Below are 20,970 nucleotides of genomic sequence, written 5' to 3'. Positions count from 1 at the left end.
GCAGCATTTAAGAACTGCCATGGAACTGGGGACACACTGAAGTTTCTTTCCTTCCTTCCTTGTTTTAGCCCAAGACCCCCAAGTGCAGCACAGCCATCTAACAGCTTGAATAGTCTCATAAGCTGAAAACATTCCCAGACAGGACTGTGGCACTGCCCGAGGTTCCTAGTCCTCCTTATGAGTTAGGATTATCCTAGGGATGGCTAAGGCATATCTGCTAGATCCAGTGGGCCAGGAGAGTGCATGGGACAGCTGACAGTCAGCTGTGAGAAGCCAAAGAGAACTAATAAAATTAAATTTAACACATATGTGTTATCAGACCAGAGGTAGCACTCAGCCCTGTGATATCTCATTGCTGATTGTCTTTTCTGAAAAGACTATGCTTTAATCATCACTATCTTCTTCTGTTTATTTAACCAGTTTAGTATCTGCCTCAGCATTCTGGATCCAAGTCACCTAACACTTCAGCTTCTGTACCTACTACCAGGCATATCATGTCTACTGGAATTATTTTTCTTAATCTCACTGGTGACCTAGTCATTTTAAAGGATCCCCTTGGAATAGTAAGACATCAGTTGCAAGAAATTATGATGCTTCCCATTTATAAGAATGTTAACAGTAATGTACTGTACTAGTCGTCCCAGATGTGAGGCTAACAGGGGCTTATTCTTCTGTGTTCCCTTCACAGATCCACCTTTGTGCAGGGGTACCAATGTTGCCATTTTCCTGTCCTGTTGTAATACTTTGGTGTCCATGGGCAGACTGCATAGATGTTCTTCGTGTTTCACTGTTGCAGTCATTACATTATGGTAATCTGCTGGCAGGTTGCCCTCAGTCGACCTGAATATCAAAGTCTTGGGTCCTGCGTTGGTTGCTGTCTCCTCTTCCATGATGTCAGGTCATCAGGGGTATAAAACATGCAGCCGACGCCATTTTCTTCAGTCTTTCTTGCCGCGTGGTGCCCGAAGCAGAAGCAGAAGCAGTTCACAAGTGCTGGTCGGCTGACTCCTGAAATGTTCGCATTCGAGTTTCAGAACCGAAATCTTCAAATAAAGCTAAGTACCCCATTGGGGAAACTTTTTCTTGCTCCTTACCGATGTCAGTTTGTTTGTTTGTGTCTTTCGACTTTTCCCGGTTAGGGGTCGCCACAGCGGAACTCCTGTCCGCTAATGATTGGCAGTTGATTTTTACATACCGGCTTGCCAGGCCTGACACACAACCTTCAACGAAGTTACACCAATTCATGCATGTCTCCATGCAGAAGACGCTCTAGCTGAGAATCGAACCGGACAGCGTCTTACTGTGAGGCGACAACGCTACCACAGCACCACCACCACAGGTCTCTCCTTACCGATGTCAGTAAAAGTTAATAATTGCATTACTTGTGAGAAGCAAATACCTCATAAGGATTTTCATTTGTACTGTATTCCTTGCCTAGGCCCAGATCATAACGTGCCTTGCTGTTGGTTTTGTGCTAGATTTATCCAACGCGCTATTAAGCGTCAGTATATCTTTGCTTTAAAATATTTTGGAAACAGATTTATTACCCTGAAATGTCATGGGATAGCAATCCGACTACCGGAGTTCACAAAAAACGCAAAGAAAAGGACAGAGACAGACCGTCGAGGTCCAAAACCGGCAACAAAGCTTCTCCTAAGCCCGCCACCGGTTCGCCGGTACTCAGTGAGGCGCTTTCGCAGCCCCTGATACCTGCTACTTTCGAGTCGCAGGCCTCTACCGAAACCCATGTGGAGTCTGGTATGCCATGAGATTCTCAGAGTATTGTACCCGCAGAAGTCTTTCCCTCAGATGGGTCCAGAGCCGCTGAGCAGGTACCGGCTTCTGAGGGTGTTTTCAAGCCTCAACATTTCTATATAAAACCAATGCCAGCTTCAAAAACAAAGACAAAAGCAACTTCTAAGGCTAAAAATCTGACACATGAGCCACGTGCTCAGGCCTTTATGCTTAAAAAACAGATGATCAAAATGGCTGAAGACTTAATTACCTTGATCAGGGGTTCCCAATCCCCCCCCCCTGACAAGAGGCCTAGGCAAGACACTGATAATGAATCTTCAGATCAGGTTTCTATTTTTTCTGATTCCTCTTCTGATCAGGAATTTTCTATACCACCCTATGAGGATTGAGATGCAGAGGAATCCATCCCATCTGCATCTCCTCCTGAAGATTATTCTTTTTTTAGAAACCTTGCATACTTTAAGGGAACATTTTCATTGAAAGAGTCAGGATTTCTCAGAATCAAAAAAGAGGTTTAGGGATTTCCTTCTTCTTTCTCAGCATAGGCCTTTGAAAATACCTCCTGTATTAGACATTGTTGATGATGTGTTTTCGGAATCAAGCATGGCTCCAGATTCCCTACCTCCGGCTCCTAGTAAGCCAGACAGATATTACAGGGTTCCTGACTCCCACAAATTTTTATTCAAAAATCCTGCTGCTGATCCTGAAACTATCTCACAGGGTCCCAAAGGTGTAAAGGCCTCAACAGCTAAGAATCCTACCCCCTCTGATAGAGATTCCAGGGTGCTGGATAGATGGGGAAAGAAGGTTTATACGTCTGCAACCTTGGCAATTAGGGCCTTAAACTGACAGTTTCATATGCTTAAATATCAACAGCATGTTATGGGATTATTGAAATAGAAAATGATGTTGATTTCTGAATGTGTGGAAAATAAAGAATTACAGGAATTGTTGCATGCAGCAAAATAGGTTGGAAAGCATACTTTGCAATGTGGTTTTGATTCCTTGGAGGCCACTTGCAGGGCTGCAGTTACTGGATCTGTGATTAGAAGGCATGCCTGGCTCAAGGAGCAAAATCTGCCTGATCATGTTAAAGCTAAATTGTTGGATGCATCTTTACAGCATGATACTCTGTTTGGTAATAAGGCAGAAGAGGTTTTAAAGAAAATGGAAGACAAAGTTAAGTCTATGCAAACTGTAAAAGACTTCTTACAAGTGCAGCCACCAAGATTCAGTAGACACTGGCCTACAAAAAATTGGTTCTTTCCTGTGTACGAGAGAGCCTCACGGGGCAAATTCAGGTGCTCAAAAGGCTCTAGATAGCAATCACAGGGTTCTTGCAGGTCAAAGCAATGGGGTGCCTCTACCTCCAAATCTGGAGGAAACAAAGCAAAACCCTACTGTAAGCAGTCTCAATGACTTCCCTCTGCCATCACCAAGCACTTATCTTTTGGCAGTCCCCTTAGGGGGAAAATTAGCACTTCATGCTCAAAATTGGCAGTTAATAACCCAGGACAAGTAGGTATTAAACATAGTATCCCATGGATACAGATTTCATTTCCATACCTTGCCAATTCCAAATGGTTGGTCAGATCTGCCACAAAATTAATGGGCAGAGGCACAGAAACAAGTCACGTCCCTCATGGATATGGGGGCTATTCAGCCAGTACCAGAACAGGAAAAAGGGCAAGGGTTTTACTCAAGACTGTTCCTGGTACCCAGAAAAGACAATGCCTGGTGCCCAATACTGGATTTATCGATTTTGAACACATTCTTGGACATTCCAAAATTCAAAATGCTGACTTTGCAACAGCTTCTGCCCATGCTGGGCAAAAACACTTGGTTAGTGACTCTAGACTTAAAAGAGGCATACCTGCATATCCCAAAAAGGGAATCATGCAGAAGATACCTCCACTTCAAGGTCGGTTTTATGCATTACCAATTCTCTGCACTGTCCTTTGGCTTATCTACTGTGCCCAGGATTTTTACTAAGTGCGTGGCACCAGTAATTGCATTTTGCAGACAAAGAAACATACAAATCTATCCTTACTTGGACGACTGTCTCATTCAAGCAGAAAACAAGGACATTCTTCTTCAACATCTGGCGTTTGTAAAAAGGCTTCTAACATGCCTAGGGTACACAATAAATGAAAAGAAATCACAAATGGTAGGTACCCTCGCAAAAGATTACATTCCTGGGTGCAAGCTTGAATACAACTGCCCAGATGGCTTACCTTACGCCAGACAAGCAAAGGCAACTGACTTTTTACTTCAAACAGATGGCAACAAAAACCCAGTTATCTGCAAGACAAATTCTGCAGGCTTTGGGGTTCATGGCATCCTGCATTCTACTAATTCCATATGCAAGACTGCATATGAGGAAACTACAGTGGTATCTAAAAAGTTTATGGAGTCAACATTGTCACAGTCTGGAAACAATGATTCCTCTCATTCCCTGCCTACAACAAGAGTTTCTTTGGTGGGCAGAGACATGTCACCAGAACATGGGACGGTCTTTCACTCTACCCCCTGCCACCCAAACCCTAACTACAGATGCATCAGACTATGCTTGGGGGGCCCACCTGGCAGGGAGATGCATTCAGGGCATATGAAGTCCAAAACAAATGCATCTGCATATCAACCAGAAAGAGATGTTAGCTGTTCAGAATGCCCTGACAGCCTTCAAGGACTTACTTCATCCAGGACAACTACTGATAAAGACGGACAACACCACAGTTATGTGGTACATAAACAAGCAGGGGGGTACACATTCCTATCCCCTTTGCAGACTAGCCATGGCATTGTGGGACACAGCCTTGACTTACCAAGTACATCTTCAAGCTGAATTCCTGCCAGGAAAACAAAATACTCTGGCAGACGACCTAAGCAGAAATCTTATGGACCCTCACAAGTGGAAACTGGATCCACAAGTCTTCAGCATGATAACAGAGAAATGGGGGAGTCCAGACATAGATCTATTTGCCTCTCCCCAGAATTATCAACTGGACAAATTCTGCACAAGGACTTATCACAGACAAGCATGGAAAGTGGATGCCCTATCCTTCAGTTGGAAAAACCTATCAGTCTACGCCTTTCCTCCTCTTCCTCTTCTTCCCAAGGTCTTACTAAAGGTCAGACAGGAAAAACCAAAAATGATCCTAATTGCCCCGGACTGGCCTTACCAGCACTGGTACCCAATTCTAAGGAATATGTCTCAATTCCCTCCTTGGTACTTGCCTCAAATACCTCATCTACTGTCTCAGCAGAGCAATCAAATTTTGTACAATCAGCTCCAAACTCTGAACCTGGCAGCATGGCTGATCATGTAATTATTCAAACAACACCTCTCAGTAAATCTGTGATGGATGTCATTTTGGAAGCCAGAAGGCCTATTACTAGAAAATCTTATGCTGATAAATGGAAGAGATTATGTGCTTGGAACCAAGCACAAGGTACGGACACAGCAAAGCCAAATATTCCTCAGATATTACAATACTTGACTGAGATGCTCGACAAGGGCCTATCTTTTTCATCAGTAAAAATCCATGCCTCTGCCATCTCATCTCATTACAACACAGAGCCTCCCATCTTTTCTCATCCTCTGCTAAAACAGTATCTTAGAGGAGCCAAAAATGTAAGGCCTCCCAGAAGATCACCAACTCCAACATGGGACCTCAATTTTGTGTTGGAAAAGCTCACCCTGCCTCCATTTGAACCAGCAGCTACTGTGGATATAAAGTTTTTATCTTGGAAAACAACTTTCCTTCTGGCAATCACTTCAGCAAGAAGGGTTTCAGAACTACAGGCCCTCATGGCTGTGGAGCCTTTTATTACATTTTACCTGGACAGAGTGTCCCTCAGGACCAATCCTTCCTTTATGCCTAAGGTGGTATCCAGTGTGGCTCTTAACCAAACTATTCACCTGCCAACTTTTTACCCAAATCTGCAGAACAAGGGGGAGTGGATTCTGCATTCCTTGAACATACACAGACAACTAAGATTCTACTTAAACAGGACCAAATCTCTAAGAAAGTCTGAGCAGCTACTGGTGGCATTTGCTGCAGGATCAGAGGGGAAGGCTATTTCAAAGCAGACTATTTCAAAGTGGATAAGCCACTGCATTCATTTCTGCTATTTGCATCATGGTAAACTGGTGTCCAAGGGAATCAGGTCACATTCCACCAGGGCTGCATCTATCTCAGCAGCTTCTCTCAGAGGGGTGCCAACCAAAGACATTCTAGAAGCTGCTACTTGGAGCTCTGTTCATACTTTTCAAAGCATTATCATTTGCCTCTCTTCTCTAAGTCCAGGGCAGGCTTTGCCACTGCAGTTCTGCAGGGCCTTATAGCCGCTCCTATTGCTATTTAGTTCCAGCCTTCCATCCATAGCTTTGGGATTCTACCCAACTGTAATGACTGCAACAGTGAAACATGAAAAACATAGTACAGTTGTGTACACTTACCATAAATGTAGATGTTCGAGTATATTCACTGTTGCAGTCCGGGTAACCCACCCGCCATCCCCCTTTTTTCTAGAACTTCTCTTTCCTTCAATATATTCTACAGCCTTTGTGGTGTATTCGCTTTTAGATTAAGGTAAATTTTATGTTGTTACAATTGCATTTATATATAGTTTTATATATATATATATATATATATATATATATATATATATATATATATATTATTTATTTATTTTTTTGCTCCCCATTTGGGGGGCACCTGACATCTGGGGCAAGAAAAACTGAAGAAAATTGCGTCGGCTGCATGTTTTATACCCCTGATGACCTGACATCATGGAAGAGGAGACAGCAGCCGATGCAGGACCCAAGACTTGGATATTTAGGCCAACCGAGGGCAACTTGCCAGCAGATTACACTAATGTAATGATTGCAACAGTGAATACACTCGAACATCTACATTTATGATAAGTGTACACAACTGTACTTTATAGCCTATGTTTAGCAAGCAGAATGAAGTCAGCATTTCACATCCCCCTGTACTTTATTTATCTTAAGTTATAAGATTCTTCTTCTGTACTTTTTTTTCTAATCTGGTCATGTCACTATATATCCATTTGTGTTCATCTATCCCCATCAAATCTATTTGATACTTTTTAAATACTGAAGAAAATAATTCATTAATTCAATCATCAATATTTTCTGATCATGCTCCATCATACCTTATACCCACCCCCCTTTCCTAATGCCCCAACTGGCCATGTCCTTCTGTGATACAGATAGACAGACAGATAGGGTGAAGCCTTGTAATACTCATGCCCAGTCGTGGATTATTGCTTTTATAACTATATACTTATACATATACATATATATATATATATATATATATATATATATATATATATATATATATATATACACACACACAATATGTGTATAATTACAGATATGTATATAGAGGGAGAGAAAGACATGCACACACACACACACACACACACACACACACACACACACACACACACACACACACACACACACACACACACACGCACAAACATACACACAGTGCATGTTGAAGTGGACGACTTTCTGAGTGTCTTTGTTTCTTCAATTCTACCACTGCTAGTATACTCATACATATCTGGGCATATACACACACACACACACACACACACACACACACATATATATATATATATATATATATATATATATATATCTTCTTCTTCTTTTCGGCTGCTCCCGTTAGGGGTCGCCACAGTGGATCATCTGTTTCCATTTCTTCCTGTCCTCTGCATCTTGCTCTATCACACCAACCACCTGCATGTCCTCTCTCACCACATCCATAAACCTTATCTTAGGCCTTCCTCTTTTCCTGTTACCTGGCAGCTTCATCCTTAGCATCTTTTTCCCAATATACTCTGCATCCCTTCTAAGCACATGTCCAAACCAATGTAATCTTGCCTCTCTGGCTTTGTCTCCAAACCTTCCAATCTGGGCTGACCCTCTAATATACTTATTCCTAAATAACAACTGGAGATACGGATATCCAAAATATTTAATAGTAGAAAAACACAGGCATATACACTGGAACACCAAACACTGTGTTAACCCAGGTTTCATCTACAATGATATAGACTTCTTCAGAACAATGAACAGAATCTAAAAAAACACTTAAATACACTTTCATTTACATCAATTAAAATAAACACCTGCAGCCAATTACTTAACAACATTGTTAAAGGCAAAAACACCCCAAATGAGTTCTTAAAAATAATATCATCTCATAAAAAAGAAGCCACATATACACATTATAAATGTCATATAAAAACTAACGGAAAATAATAAATGAATGAAAAATAAATGATAAATGATGAAAGAATACGTACAAAAAAAATATATAAAAAACACCATCAAAAAGCTCTAAAACCTGTTTGACATATGTTAAGACGAACAAGGAAAACAAAAGAAGGCTAATTAATCCTGATAAAAAACACAGGGAAGGTTACTAAGTTAACCCAAGATGTGTCTTAACTTAAGAATGGGTGCTAAGCTGATGTTCTCATTTATATCTGGAAAATAAAGGGCATCCAACCGTATTTGCCAGTTTAATTCACATATATCTAAATGGATATCCAAGATTTTCCCTTGCACATCTTTCTTAAGATGCAGAATCACACAAAATCTAAACGAGTGTCCAGGAAAAGCCTGAACATGTCTCATTAGAGCATTGGTGACCTTACCATTTTTGATATCCAGTATATGTTCCCTGATTCTTTCCCTGAAGAATCTTGCTGTTTTGCCCACATAAAATGCGGTGCATGAAATAGTTCTTAAAAGATTTAATGGTTTTTATCAAGCCATCATTAAGATGAATAATAGTCCAGATACTAATACAGGTTTGAGTAGAATCAGTAAACAAGATGTTAGTATGAAATTGCTATTCATCACTACGTATAACTATGATGTTGAATGGTTTATTGATATGATTAAGAAAAATTGGGTTTTTTTACAATTAGATAAGCAAGTGAATCATAAAATAGGGGGGGGTACCTAAGTTTGTCATTCGAAGGGATCGATCGTTTAAAGAATTGTTATATAAGAATGGTGAGCTTAACAATCCTAGAATTGATAAAAAGTGTAGGAATTTTAGGTGTGGGAGATGTTTGACTTGTAAATATATATTAACAACGGGGGAAAGTATTAAGGTCAATTATTATCACATTCCCATTGTTGGTCACTATGATTGTTACACCAAGAATGTTGTTTATGTTGCACAATGCCAGGAATGCACCGCATTTTATGTGGGCAAAACAGCAAGATTCTTCAGGGAAAGAATCAGGGAACATGTACTGGATATCAAAAATGGTAAGGTCACCAATGCTCTAGCGAGACACGTTCAGGCTTTTCCTGGACACTCGTTTAGATTTTGTGTGATTCAGCATCTTAAGAAAGATGTGCAAGGGAAAATCTTGGATATCCATTTAGATATATGCAAATTAAACTGGCAAATACAGTTGGATGCCCTTTATTTTCCAGGTATAAATGAGAACATCAGCTTAGCACCAATTCTTAAGTTAAGACACATCTTGGGTTAACTTAGTAACCTTCCTGTGTTTTTTATCAGAATTAATTAGCCTTCTTTTGTTTTCCTTGTTCGTCTTAACATATGTCAAACAGGTTTTAGAGCTTTTTGATGGTGTTTTTTATATATTTTGTTTTTTGTACATATTCTTTCATCATTTATAATTTATTTTTCATTCATTTATTATTTTCCATTAGTTTTTATATGACATTTATAATGTGTATATGTGGCTTCTTTTTTATGAGATGGTATTATTTTTAAGAACTCATTTGGGTTGTTTTTGCCTTTAACGATGTTGTTAAGTAATTGGCTGCAGGTGTTTATTTTAACTGATGTAATTGAAAGTGTATTTAAGTGTTTTTTAGATTCTGTTCATTGTTCTGAAGAAGTCTATATCATTGTAGACGAAACCTGGGTTAACAGAGTGTTTAGTGTTCCAGTGTCCATGCCTGTGTTTTTCTACTATTAAATATTTTGGATATCCATATCTCCAGTTGTTATTTAGTTTGTGGAACTGTTCCTTGAAGTTTGGCTGTACTTATTCCTAACCCTGTCCACCCTCGTCACACCCGGTGCAAATCTTAACATCTTTAACTCTGCCACGTACAGCTCTGACTCCTGCCTTTTTGTCATTGCCACTGTCTCCAACTCATATAATATAACTGGTCTCACTACCCTCTTGTAGACCTTCCCTTTCACTCTTACTGGTACTCGTCTGTCACAAATCACTCCTGACACTCTTCTCCACCCACTCCATTCTGCCTGTACTCTCTTCTTCACCTTTCTTCCACACTCACCATTACTCTGAATTGTTGATCCCAAGTATTTAAACTCAACCACCTTTGCCACCTCTACTCCCTGCATCCTCACCATTCCTCTATCCTCCATCTCATTCATACACAAATATTCTGTCTTAGTCCTGCTGACCTTCATTCCTCTTCTCTCTAGAGCATATCTCCACCTCTCCAGGGTCTCCTCCACCTGTTCCCTACTCTCACTACAGATCACAAAGTCATCTGCAAACATCATAGTCCACGTGGACTCCTGTCTGATTTTGTCTGTCAACCTATCCATCACCGTTGCAAATAAAAAAGAGCTCAGAGCTGATCCTTGATGTAATCCCACCTCCACCTTAAACGCATCAGTCACTCCCACCACAGACCTCACCGCTGTCACACTACCCTTGTACATATCCTGTACCACTCTTACATACTTCTCTGACACTTCTAACTTCCTCATACAATACCACAACTCCTCTCTAGGCGCCCTGTCATATGCTTTCTCTGAGTCCACAAAGACACAATGCAACTCCTTCTGACCTTTTCTGTACTTCTCCATCAACACTCTCAGAGCATACATTGCATCTGTAGTGCTCTTTCCTGGCATGAAACCATACTGCTGATCACTAATCATCACCTCCCTTCTTAACTTAGCTTCCACTACTCTTTCCCATAACTTCATGCTGTGACTGATCAATTTAATCCCTCTGTAATTACTACAGCTCTGCACATCACCCTTATTCTTATATATATATATCTATATATATATATAAAACCTGGATTCCATGAACCACATCTGCTTTAGCCTTATTCTTATATATATATATATATATATATATATATATATATCTCTGTGTGTGTGTGTGTGTGTGTGTGTGTGTGTGTGTAGAGTTAAAGACATCTGACTGAATGGACACAATGCCGACAGCCTGGCGATCAATGTAAAAATGTTGGATTAACAAATATTGACTCATTCCTTGCATGTTCTGGAGATTACACTAGAGCGGACTAAACCAATGGCAAATATTTTTGAAGGGGAGCAAGCCTCCCTGCACTGTCACACCCCTTAATTATATATACTAACTCCAAGATTTCACAATCCCCAGGGAAAGAGAATATTCCCTTACCCAGGAACTGTCAGTCTGGTACACTTTTCGACACATCTGCCTGTGTCGACCAAATGGAGACGACCAAATAGGTGTCAGTGTTGTCTCCATTTGATCGGGTGTTCTACACATCTATACACACACACACACACACACACACACACACACACACACACACACACACACACACACACAATAAGTTATTACTGGGCTACTGGCCCCATTTTGGCTATAAACCCTAGTCCAGCCATTACACAGCCCAACACACCGGGTACTGTGCCACTGTGATGATTCCACCTCTGTAGAGCCTGTGAACAGAGATGCTCTCGTGCATTCATGGGACCCCTGGATTTTTATTCCCATTGGTGATCCCTCTCACCAGCGATTCCTCAGTCCTCCCATGGACCCCATTAATATTATTATAAGGTTAGAGTAAGCTGTGGTAGTGGATCTTCTAGATTTATATTTTTGAGGTGGGAGCATGTTTGGTGATTCCTGTGTGGATGGAGCATTTTGTCAGGCTTTGGTCACCTCTGAGCAGGTTGGTGGGGCATTGTTCAGAGTGTACATTTCTTCAGTCTGCGGACAGGAGGCAGTGTTTTTCTCCCTTTGGGCTTTTTTCAGTCTGGTTTGGGGTCTCCATCCTTTGCAGGTGTCCTTTTCCTGTCTGGCAGCATATTTGAGTCTCTGAGTATGAGTATCCTAATGGGGGATACATGGGGATGGGGTCGGTTACTTGATCTGATGTGAATCCTCTCATGATCACTGGGGCATGGTGGAATATCTATGTGACCACTTCAGTGGGCACTTGCAGAGTCAGTGAACCACCACTGTCAACCTGCCTTCCAAGATAGTGGATAACTTCTTCTGTGGTTTTAGCATCCCTTGATCCCGATATCTGTGTGATGGATTGCCACCTATATGCCAGCTTAGGTTACTATGTTTTCCTGGCATTTAACTATCTTTTTTTCTTCATTATAACCTACTTTTTCCTCTTATGACCCTCTGAATTTCCTCTGTGGCCCCTTCTCTCTCCACTATATCTTTGTCCCATGTATCTTTCCACAATGTACTTGGTCAGCAGTCATCCTCCCCTGTTGTCCTCAACTGCTGAGAAGTAGATGCTTCCTCTGCGGTTGCCTGTACTTCCATTCTGGCCATCTGGTGTTGTGACAGGGACTGTCTGGACATGGCCAGCAGTATTAACCCTGTGGGTTCTATGCTGGTTAGCCATCTTTGCCTGAGTTCCTTCCTTTCCCCCAGTTTTTTAGCCAGCTGGTGTTTTCTATAATACATTTCCTGGGTATTCTGTCGTATTGTTGCAAGGCTTTTTGGCCAGCTACATGCTGGTCATTTAATCTAAATTCTTGTGACCGCTTGGACTAAGCTCAAATCAAGATGAAAAGGGTTCTTGACAAGTTCACAGGCTTTATCGGGTGGGCACTCCGTATCCTGCAATTCTCCATGACTTTATGAGGTCCATTGATCTTCCTCTTATAGCTTAATTTGTAGGCTTGTTAAGTTAGGCATGTCCTTTGTGGAGGGTCCGTAGAGGCACCACCTTCCAGTGGGCTACCACCTGCCGAGCGCCCACCTTTTGCCACGATCCTGTAACACATGGGCGATGGCACAGCTGTCTTGTGTGGTTTACCACCTCTTTGAGTTTGACCACAGTTCAGCTGGGGACACCATCCGTCCCATTGATGCTGTGTTTTTTAATTTAGAGATTTTTTAGCTCAGAGATGAGTTTTCTGCTCTGGGAGGCTCACTCCTGTGATACAGATTATCTCTTTGGGGAGGGGGAGCCATTGGGATGTTGGTGAACTTGCACTGAACAATATCTGTCAGTATGTTGGCAATGTCTGTGGGTTCAGTTGATTTATGTCTGGAATTGCTGTGATCAGGAGTTTCTCTTTTTTCTAACTGGAGCTGATTTTGAATATAGGGCGCTTTTGAATCTATGGCAATTTTTCTCTCTCAAAGAGGGCTTTTGATGATTTTATGATTTTCAGGGTTTTTTCATATTTTTTGATCTTTTGTGTCTTCTTTTATGTTTTTTGCTCTATCATGTAACAGCTTTCTCCTCTTATGGATTTTCTTGTTTATGGTTTGGGCTCCCAGGAGACTTCTTTGCCCTTGGTTTGAAAAGGTCTTGGTTTTATTAGGGATTGCCTGATCCATGCAGTCCTGGAGGTGTCTGGAGCAAGTTATTATTGTGTGGTTTCCGCAGCTTGGGTTGGTTTCCACTGGCTCGGGGCCTTGAAGGATACCACACCAGTCTTGAGTAGTGTGAGTTGTTGTAAGTTTGCTCTTCAGGGTGTTCTTTTTTTTTTTGGGGTGCGATGGGATGTGGGATTCCAGTGAGATTATGATCTGATCTGATCTGACTCAATGAATTATGATAGTGGAGCATTTTGTTGTTGTTATGTTTGATGTGATGATCTAGTATATTATTTTCTCCTCTTGTGGCGGGTGTTGTTTTGTTCCATGGCATTTGAATTTATGAACTCCAGGAACCTTTGGGCTAAAAAGTTGGGGCTTGAGTAATGCATATATATATGTATGTATGTATATATATATATATATATATATATATATATATATATATATATATATATATATATATAAAATCTTTGTGTAGTGCTACACTAATCATATGGTATAGTGTGGCAGGCCCTGTTGATTGACAGTGAGTATCTGTATAGGTGCACGAATGTGTGTGTGTGTGTGTGTGTGTGTGTGTGTGTGTGTGTGTGTGTGTGTGTGTGTGTTCATGTGCGTGCACATTTTTGTGTGTGTGTGCTTGCATGTGTGTGCATGCATCCACTTCCTTTTGATAAATATAGATTCCAGAGTTACACTTCTAGTAATGTTGTAGTGTAGCAGGTCCTGTTGGTCAAAAGTTTGTGTATTAATAAATGTTTCCTGTACAGCTATTTGTTTAACACGTGAATCACAGAAATTACCATCTTTTCATCAAGTTATCTGTTTTTTTTTTCAGGATAACCATGAAGAAGACTTCTTTCTGTATGTGGCCTATAGTGATGAAAGTGTCTATGGACAGTGAAGGGAAGTGAACCCATTGTGTGGATAGAGGATCAGATGGACTTTGATGGCACATATGATCTCACACATTCTTGAGCCAAACTGAAAAATTTAAATAATAAAAAGTTAAAACATATAAATAAACATAATTCAGGGTCCTCTGTGAGGGGCCAGCACTGCGGCTCTGCACCCCCCCATTTCAGTAAGTAACTGTATGTGGCTAGAAAAGTGGGTTTCCTACTGTAACAGTTTTAGAGTAATTCCATGAGTGCTAGACTTTGGGACACAGGCAAAGAAAATTAGGACTACTTCTTACACAAAAGGCACATTTCCATATTCCCAAAAGTATGTGTGTCCATACTTTCCTTTGGGCACTTGCAGTCAGAAATGATCAGAATGTATTGTTCCTTTTTAAGCTGCATCTTATAGCATGACACATAGCTCATATTCCAGTCTGTAGCCCCCAAATCTACTACCAGGAGGAGCTAGAGACTGACAGTGGCATAATTTAATGCATTTCTCACTTTTTGGTGACCAGTACTGGGGCAAGAGTACTACATCAGTGGATACTGTTGACTATAACTTGATTTCTTTAGAATTGTGCTTTGGCTAACTACTGAATGATATAATAAGAGTTTTCTGTTAATAAGCAGATGTGTACCACTTAGTGCAGCCTTCCAGTGGTGTACTAGTGCAGAACGGTGACTGAGGAAAAAAACTGCTGATACCAGTCAGGACTGGGAAGAAATAATGGGATCACGCTATAGTTTGTAAAAAAGTTTAATTTACCTATTTCTACTCTTAATCCTGTGGTACCCCATACCAAAAACATGCCAGGCATATGCATATCTACCAATCAATGACCAGGCCAGGATTCTAGTGCGAGGCTACAATCTGCAGTGACAGACCTCTGAAGGTATGCCACTATCACTGCAACCATCAGGTGTTTGTTTATGGTTTAATGCCAGCTGTATATTGTACAGTCTTGGTACTCCCTTAAGTTAAACAAAACCTCTGTGCCATAAAACTGCAGAAAAGTATCATTAAAAGGTATCTCAAATGCCATAAATGTTATGTTCTTATGGCAGTGATTTTGAACAACCTTAACAACATCACATATGCTGTCACAGGGAACGTATGAACTCTAGACCTTTGGAGGCCTTCAGGCTGCCAAAAAAAAAATAAAAAACTTTCCTAACCTGCTTGCAGAATAAGGTAAAAGGCAAAGCTGATCTGTGGATTAACTGCATCAGATAACAAAGGAGAAGTCATACAGAGTAAACCCCCAAGATGAAATCTCAGATTAAGACAGAGCAGCTGTCTGAATATTCATATGCCCTTTCAAAAGGGCCTCCTCTCGACAGTACACAAAGGTACTACAACAAATGCATACAGATAAGCAGTCTGGCCATGCTGATGCTCCTGAAAAGTAAACTGCTGCAATCTGTCAACACACGTTATATTTACCATTGGCCATGTGACCTAGAGTATGGCTAAGAAGGGCTTGCATTTGATCGGTTCAGTAGTTCTCTCCTGTTTAACAAATATATGTTAAATAAAAATATGTAGTCATTAAACTGATCAGGGACTTTGACAAGAATGTGACTGTAAACCTTGTAAGAAGGGCTTTACAAAGTAATGCTACCACAGTGCTTGTTTGTCACAGTTCAGGCAACATACATTTTACTAGAAGTCGTACAAACTGTCTTCTCTTCAGATACAAGTTGCATATGTAAAATAAAACTAAGAACTCAGAAAAAATGTTATGAAACGGTACTTTTGCAGGTTACCATTGTTACAACCTTGTAATTACAACATGAGCAGTAAGATAGATGTGGGGGTGTAATGGCATGTAAGACAATTAGCCAAGATGCTGTTTGGAAAATCTTAAACTACTAAACTCTGTACAGAGTACTTTGACTTTGCATAACAAGGAAATGATGACAGTACAGATAGCAATATATTTAAGTGTTGGGGAGTACCCTGCACTTTCATATGCAGGGAGGTCTTAAACCACCCCCCCCCCCACACACACACACACAACTTATTTCCACTCAATAAAGTTACACAGCAATACAGGAGAGGAATAACAACAGGAAGAGAAGGTGCCCCTTCTTTAGTGCCATATAGTCTTAGACTGACAGAGCAGGGAGGGGGTCAGATCCCCAAAAGTAGGGTGGGAGAGCTTGCACCTCCTGCATAAATATCTTGTCATTCTGTACTTCTTTTCATTTTCCCGGTTTGGTAGAATACCACTTTGGTGTAAAAGTTTTGTTATTTTTATAATTTGCTGAGTAGTGACTTTGGTGAATGATCATGTGCCTGGCATAACGCAGTATGCTGATATTGTAGTATTAAATATAAACAACTGAAATGTTAATTATTAATTAATTATATCTTGATAGGACACCACACATTGTTCTTACAGAGTCTTATTTGGACGTGGATGTTTTTTGTCTGCAACAGATGGATTTCCCATCTTAAAATGTTAGATGTTATCAACCTGTTTCTATTACTTTCCAAAAGTAAGAAAATTTCAGTAAGATATAATACTTTCTCTATATATAGCGATTGCTGAGAGTTGGTTAGAAGCAGATATGTAAACTGTGTCGTGTGTTAGTAACATATATTTCACTCTGTACAACCTGAGTTATCCAGTGGTGCTGTTGAGACAGTTGATACAATGAACTCATGGGAGATACATCAGTTAATTTTGAACACCTCAGTCTGTTTAACAAAAGGGAGAGAGACAAAGAGAGAGAGAGAGAGACAAAATTATTGCACTCCAGAACTGACAAGTGCAAATTTATGTTACCCTGGTCCTTGACACCAAAGAGAAATGCCAAAGAAACAGCCATAGTAGAGAGCCCATTCTCACACTGCGCTGTCTATGTAAGGATATTTTTTTTTAGTTTGCACCAGAAAAGTACAGTAAATATGTAAATATATAAGGAACAAATGGCTAACTGAAAACAACTTTTGTATACCTGGTATATGTTGCAATCATTAATCAATTAGGTTTCACGGTAGTGCTTAATACTGCAATACCCCACTCACATGTGTTTATGTGCTTAAAAAACAAACAAAAAATAGCATTATTCTATACTGAGGGAATGTGTAATAATTTTTCTGATTACCTGTTGGGCTAGCATTAAGACTGTCTCATAGTGCAGGCAGATATTTATTCAGCCACACTCACTTTTACACGTTTCGTAACTATAGTAAGACACTCCAAAAGTGTGCATTAGACAGTTTTAATTACTGCCTAAAGGTCCCAGAGGTACTGGTCTCTCTAGGTCTGATGACTCATTCTACCCATGCAACCGTACATTAGAACTGTCTAATTCAAAGCTTTAGCAGAAACTGTAGCTTCTTTATAGAGCAGAAACGTACTAGTTTGTCCAGATATTTCTTTCTTCACTTTTTTTATATAATGCATTTCTTGCTGATTTTCTGATCTACCCCTAAAATGGAAACTCCCTGCATCTCCATGGATAAATGATTCTCTGAGGAATTAACATTAGTTTCCTGTCTTCGCTTTGATAAACTCATTTCTAGTCACAGCATCCTCACAGAGAAACCCTTACATAAAGCACTTTATCTTTCAAGTATCTTGTATTTATGTTACTATTTGTAGTTTTCAATTATTTAGATATCTGTAGTTATGCACTAGCGTCTTGAGATAATGGTCCACTCAAAAAATGAATGTTATTCTGGAATATTTTAGCTCTGGGGTTTTAGATTAAAATACACATGGAAATTGTTGGTAAGCATAGTTTCATTAATGATAGTACTAAAAGCGGAGATAGTGGTTGCAGAGTGGTGTGGTTTTTCTTAAGTAGATGAACTAGAAAAGAATTTAAAAAGAAATGTATGTTGTATAATATTATGGATAATGTAAAAAGAAATTTATAAAACTGGACCAAATAAAAAGCCAAATTGCAAAATTATATTGAGTCAATGCAGCTACCATTCCTCATCTCACCTCAGCGTTTTTAAACCATCAGTCAGTGGAGGCTGGGTCTTTGATACTGCGTTTGGGTAGAAAAAATGAGTGCCATTTAACTTACACTGTTGTTGTGAATGTAAACTCAAGCACGATACATTTACCCTTCCTGAGGTTGTGTTCCGTGTAACACAGAACAACAGAGTGCAGTTGAGGAGGACCTGACCTACCAAGTCTGCCTATTTCAGTATCTGTTATAAAAGAAACAGGGTGACGGTCTCTTCTCTGTGTCCTATGGTAGCAGCAATAAAAATGGAATTGACATGTTTTTATAACTCATTTGTAGTACTGTAATTGGCAAATGTAACATTATAAGAGCAGAGTCTGTAGAAACTTCTCCCTAACATGTTTCAGAACTGTACCTAAATCATACAAAATGAGAATATAAGCACTGTTTTGAAATGGATACAGGAATAAAATGTTTTAATTTATTGTTGTGTACATAGAAGCATGGCATGCTTTAGAAATCATTTCTTTCTAATAGTGTTTGAAAGCTATACTGTATATATAAACATCAAAAGTTAAAGAGTTTATAAGTACAGCCTAGTGGAACTGATTTATTCTTAAAGCTGTCAAAAATATTGTCATGATTATTACTTGAATCACTACTGTGCTATACAGTTGAATTTCAGAAGGTTAATGTTTCCTTGCAGTAGCAGGAAGGTGAGCAATTACCACAATGAAAATGTCTGACTGCAGGTTTGTTCAGAGTAATTCCCTTGCCCACTATATCCACTGAAAAGAACTACATTACAAATTTTTTGCATTCCATCTTTCATATTACTGACAGTAATTGTAGTATTTTTAGTAGTGTTAACACATGCTCATGTAACTAGCATGTTAACAGTCACATCAAACACAAATGGATATCTCATGTTAGTCTGTTATGAGTATGGGAACAACTGTTAGGGATTAAATCAAACGTGTCAAAACTGTTTTAAAAATGTCCAGTTTTCAAATGTTTGCTGATTTATGAAAACACTGTATTGCTATTCTTGTAAAATAATATCTCTGTGGTTTATGTCCCTCTCTCATAGCTCCAGGCCCTGGGGTACAGTCCTAACCTCTGGTCATTGTGTGGAGTCTCACTGCATCTATGTGGGTTTCCTCTTAAAGAAGGTGCTGGTTGATTGACTTCTGTAAATTATACAGCATTACTTTTGCCCTTGTGGACATGGTAGTGGTTGGAAATAGCTAGAGAAGGACCAATTCACTTAACTGGTTAACAGATAAAAAGGTATTAATTTACAAGGACCACATAGAGTAAAATCCTTTGAAGGGGATAACAGCTGGCTAGGGAAAGCACAGTTCTTTCACTCATGTTTTGGTGAGCCAACTATATACCACCATTTCATCAAATGGAGGAACTGGGTCCCAATTTTGTTTTGTTTTGTTTTTGTAATTTGAAAATTATTATGCATCTTAGATAAGAAAATCACTCAGTCAGTTGGTTGCTGTCTGATTGTGCTGGTAGGAAGTGGTTTCAGCCATGTACAGCTGTTTGTGTTCTCCATTTTGCCAGGTGTGGATGATTTGGTTGGTCAGTGCAGTCAATCACCATGGTCATTTTATGTGTGCTGGGGGAGAAAGTATTCTAGGGTTGTTGACAGTGGCTTTCCCTGGTCACCAGTATGGTGACCTCATAGTAGATATAATAAAGTAATAAAAAATAAAAGTTACCTTCCACATTTGTGTTTTGGTGAATTATCTATATTTGTGGCAGGATAGCAAGGCATTTTTTTAGAGAAGACAATCTCAGCGGCTAGCATAATTTACTATTTAATTTTGGAAATTGTGAATAATCCATTGATCCCAAAACACTTTTACTGGGATAACCAAGGGGAGATTAATTGTCTATAATGAATTCATAATACAAATAATGGTGTTGCATACTGATAAAGCATAAACTACATCAGATGAAAATGCACAGAATTAATCTATTTTTAGTTGTTTTTAAGGAAATTTATGGCAGAGAAGGTAATAGGTTAGATATGGCAGTTCTACTTTGTTGTAAAGATAGCAATTTGCAGTATTTAAAATTCTCAGAATAGTTAGAAATAAGTTTCTGTGTAGAAAAAACTTTTGCTTCATGGTATAGGATGTAGTAAACACATAGACATGGAGTTTACAGCATGCACAATTTCACTCCCTGAATATAGCATAAAAGTAAAAATAGCTTAATCAGACAGTAAGTTAAAGTCAATGGGATTCAGAGATAGTTAGCTGCTATGTAAAAGAAGATTATACTGGTTCGGAGAATTACATCTTAGCAAAGTATCTTCTCTCCCTATCCAGGCTTACCAGAAGATGAAAAAGTCCAGTAAACAAACTAAATTAAACATACTAAAACATTACATTGCCATCATTGTTGAAACGTGTCATGTCATGATGGTATCACTTGTGTTTCATTGCATGCATCCAGAATGACACAGTTTATTTTGTGCTGTGTCAGAAGTCTGGAACTCAACAATGAGAGTCTCAATACTAATAGAATTGAGCATGATCCTGCAAGTACACCAACAAAATGTGAAACTTGCTTCTCTACACTAAAACTGTTTTTTGCAGAGGGGTAAGCCCTCTGCACCTCCACTACTTTTATATACTGGGCCAGATTTCAAAAGAGTTGCTTTCACTGCTTATCTAGAAACAGTCAAGCAACTCCAGTTTGCTTACTTCATGATACTTTAGAGTGCCATAGGATGGCAGATATGTTGTATCTCTTTATGGAAATATTG

General features: G+C 39.6%; 1 protein-coding gene across 1 annotated transcript in view; it reads left to right on the top strand.

Annotated features, from left to right (window-relative positions):
* The window catches only part of LOC122808821 (gamma-aminobutyric acid receptor-associated protein-like 1), a 190,464-nt gene extending 171,798 nt beyond the window's left edge, over positions 1–18,666 (top strand). Inside the window, exon 4 of the mRNA XM_044079893.1 lies at positions 14,186–18,666. Within this exon, the coding sequence (XP_043935828.1) occupies positions 14,186–14,251 (66 nt within the window). The 3' untranslated portion in view covers positions 14,252–18,666. The remainder of the gene's footprint in view (positions 1–14,185) is intronic.
* The last annotated feature ends 2,304 nt before the right edge of the window (positions 18,667–20,970 follow it).

The sequence above is a fragment of the Protopterus annectens genome, chromosome 8.part0 (genome assembly GCF_019279795.1).
Source record: "Protopterus annectens isolate FY-2018-M chromosome 8.part0, PAN1.0, whole genome shotgun sequence".
Classification (NCBI taxonomy): Eukaryota; Metazoa; Chordata; order Ceratodontiformes; family Protopteridae; genus Protopterus; species Protopterus annectens.
Note: the sequence above shows the minus strand (reverse complement) of the source record. Positions and strands in the feature narration are given on the sequence as shown.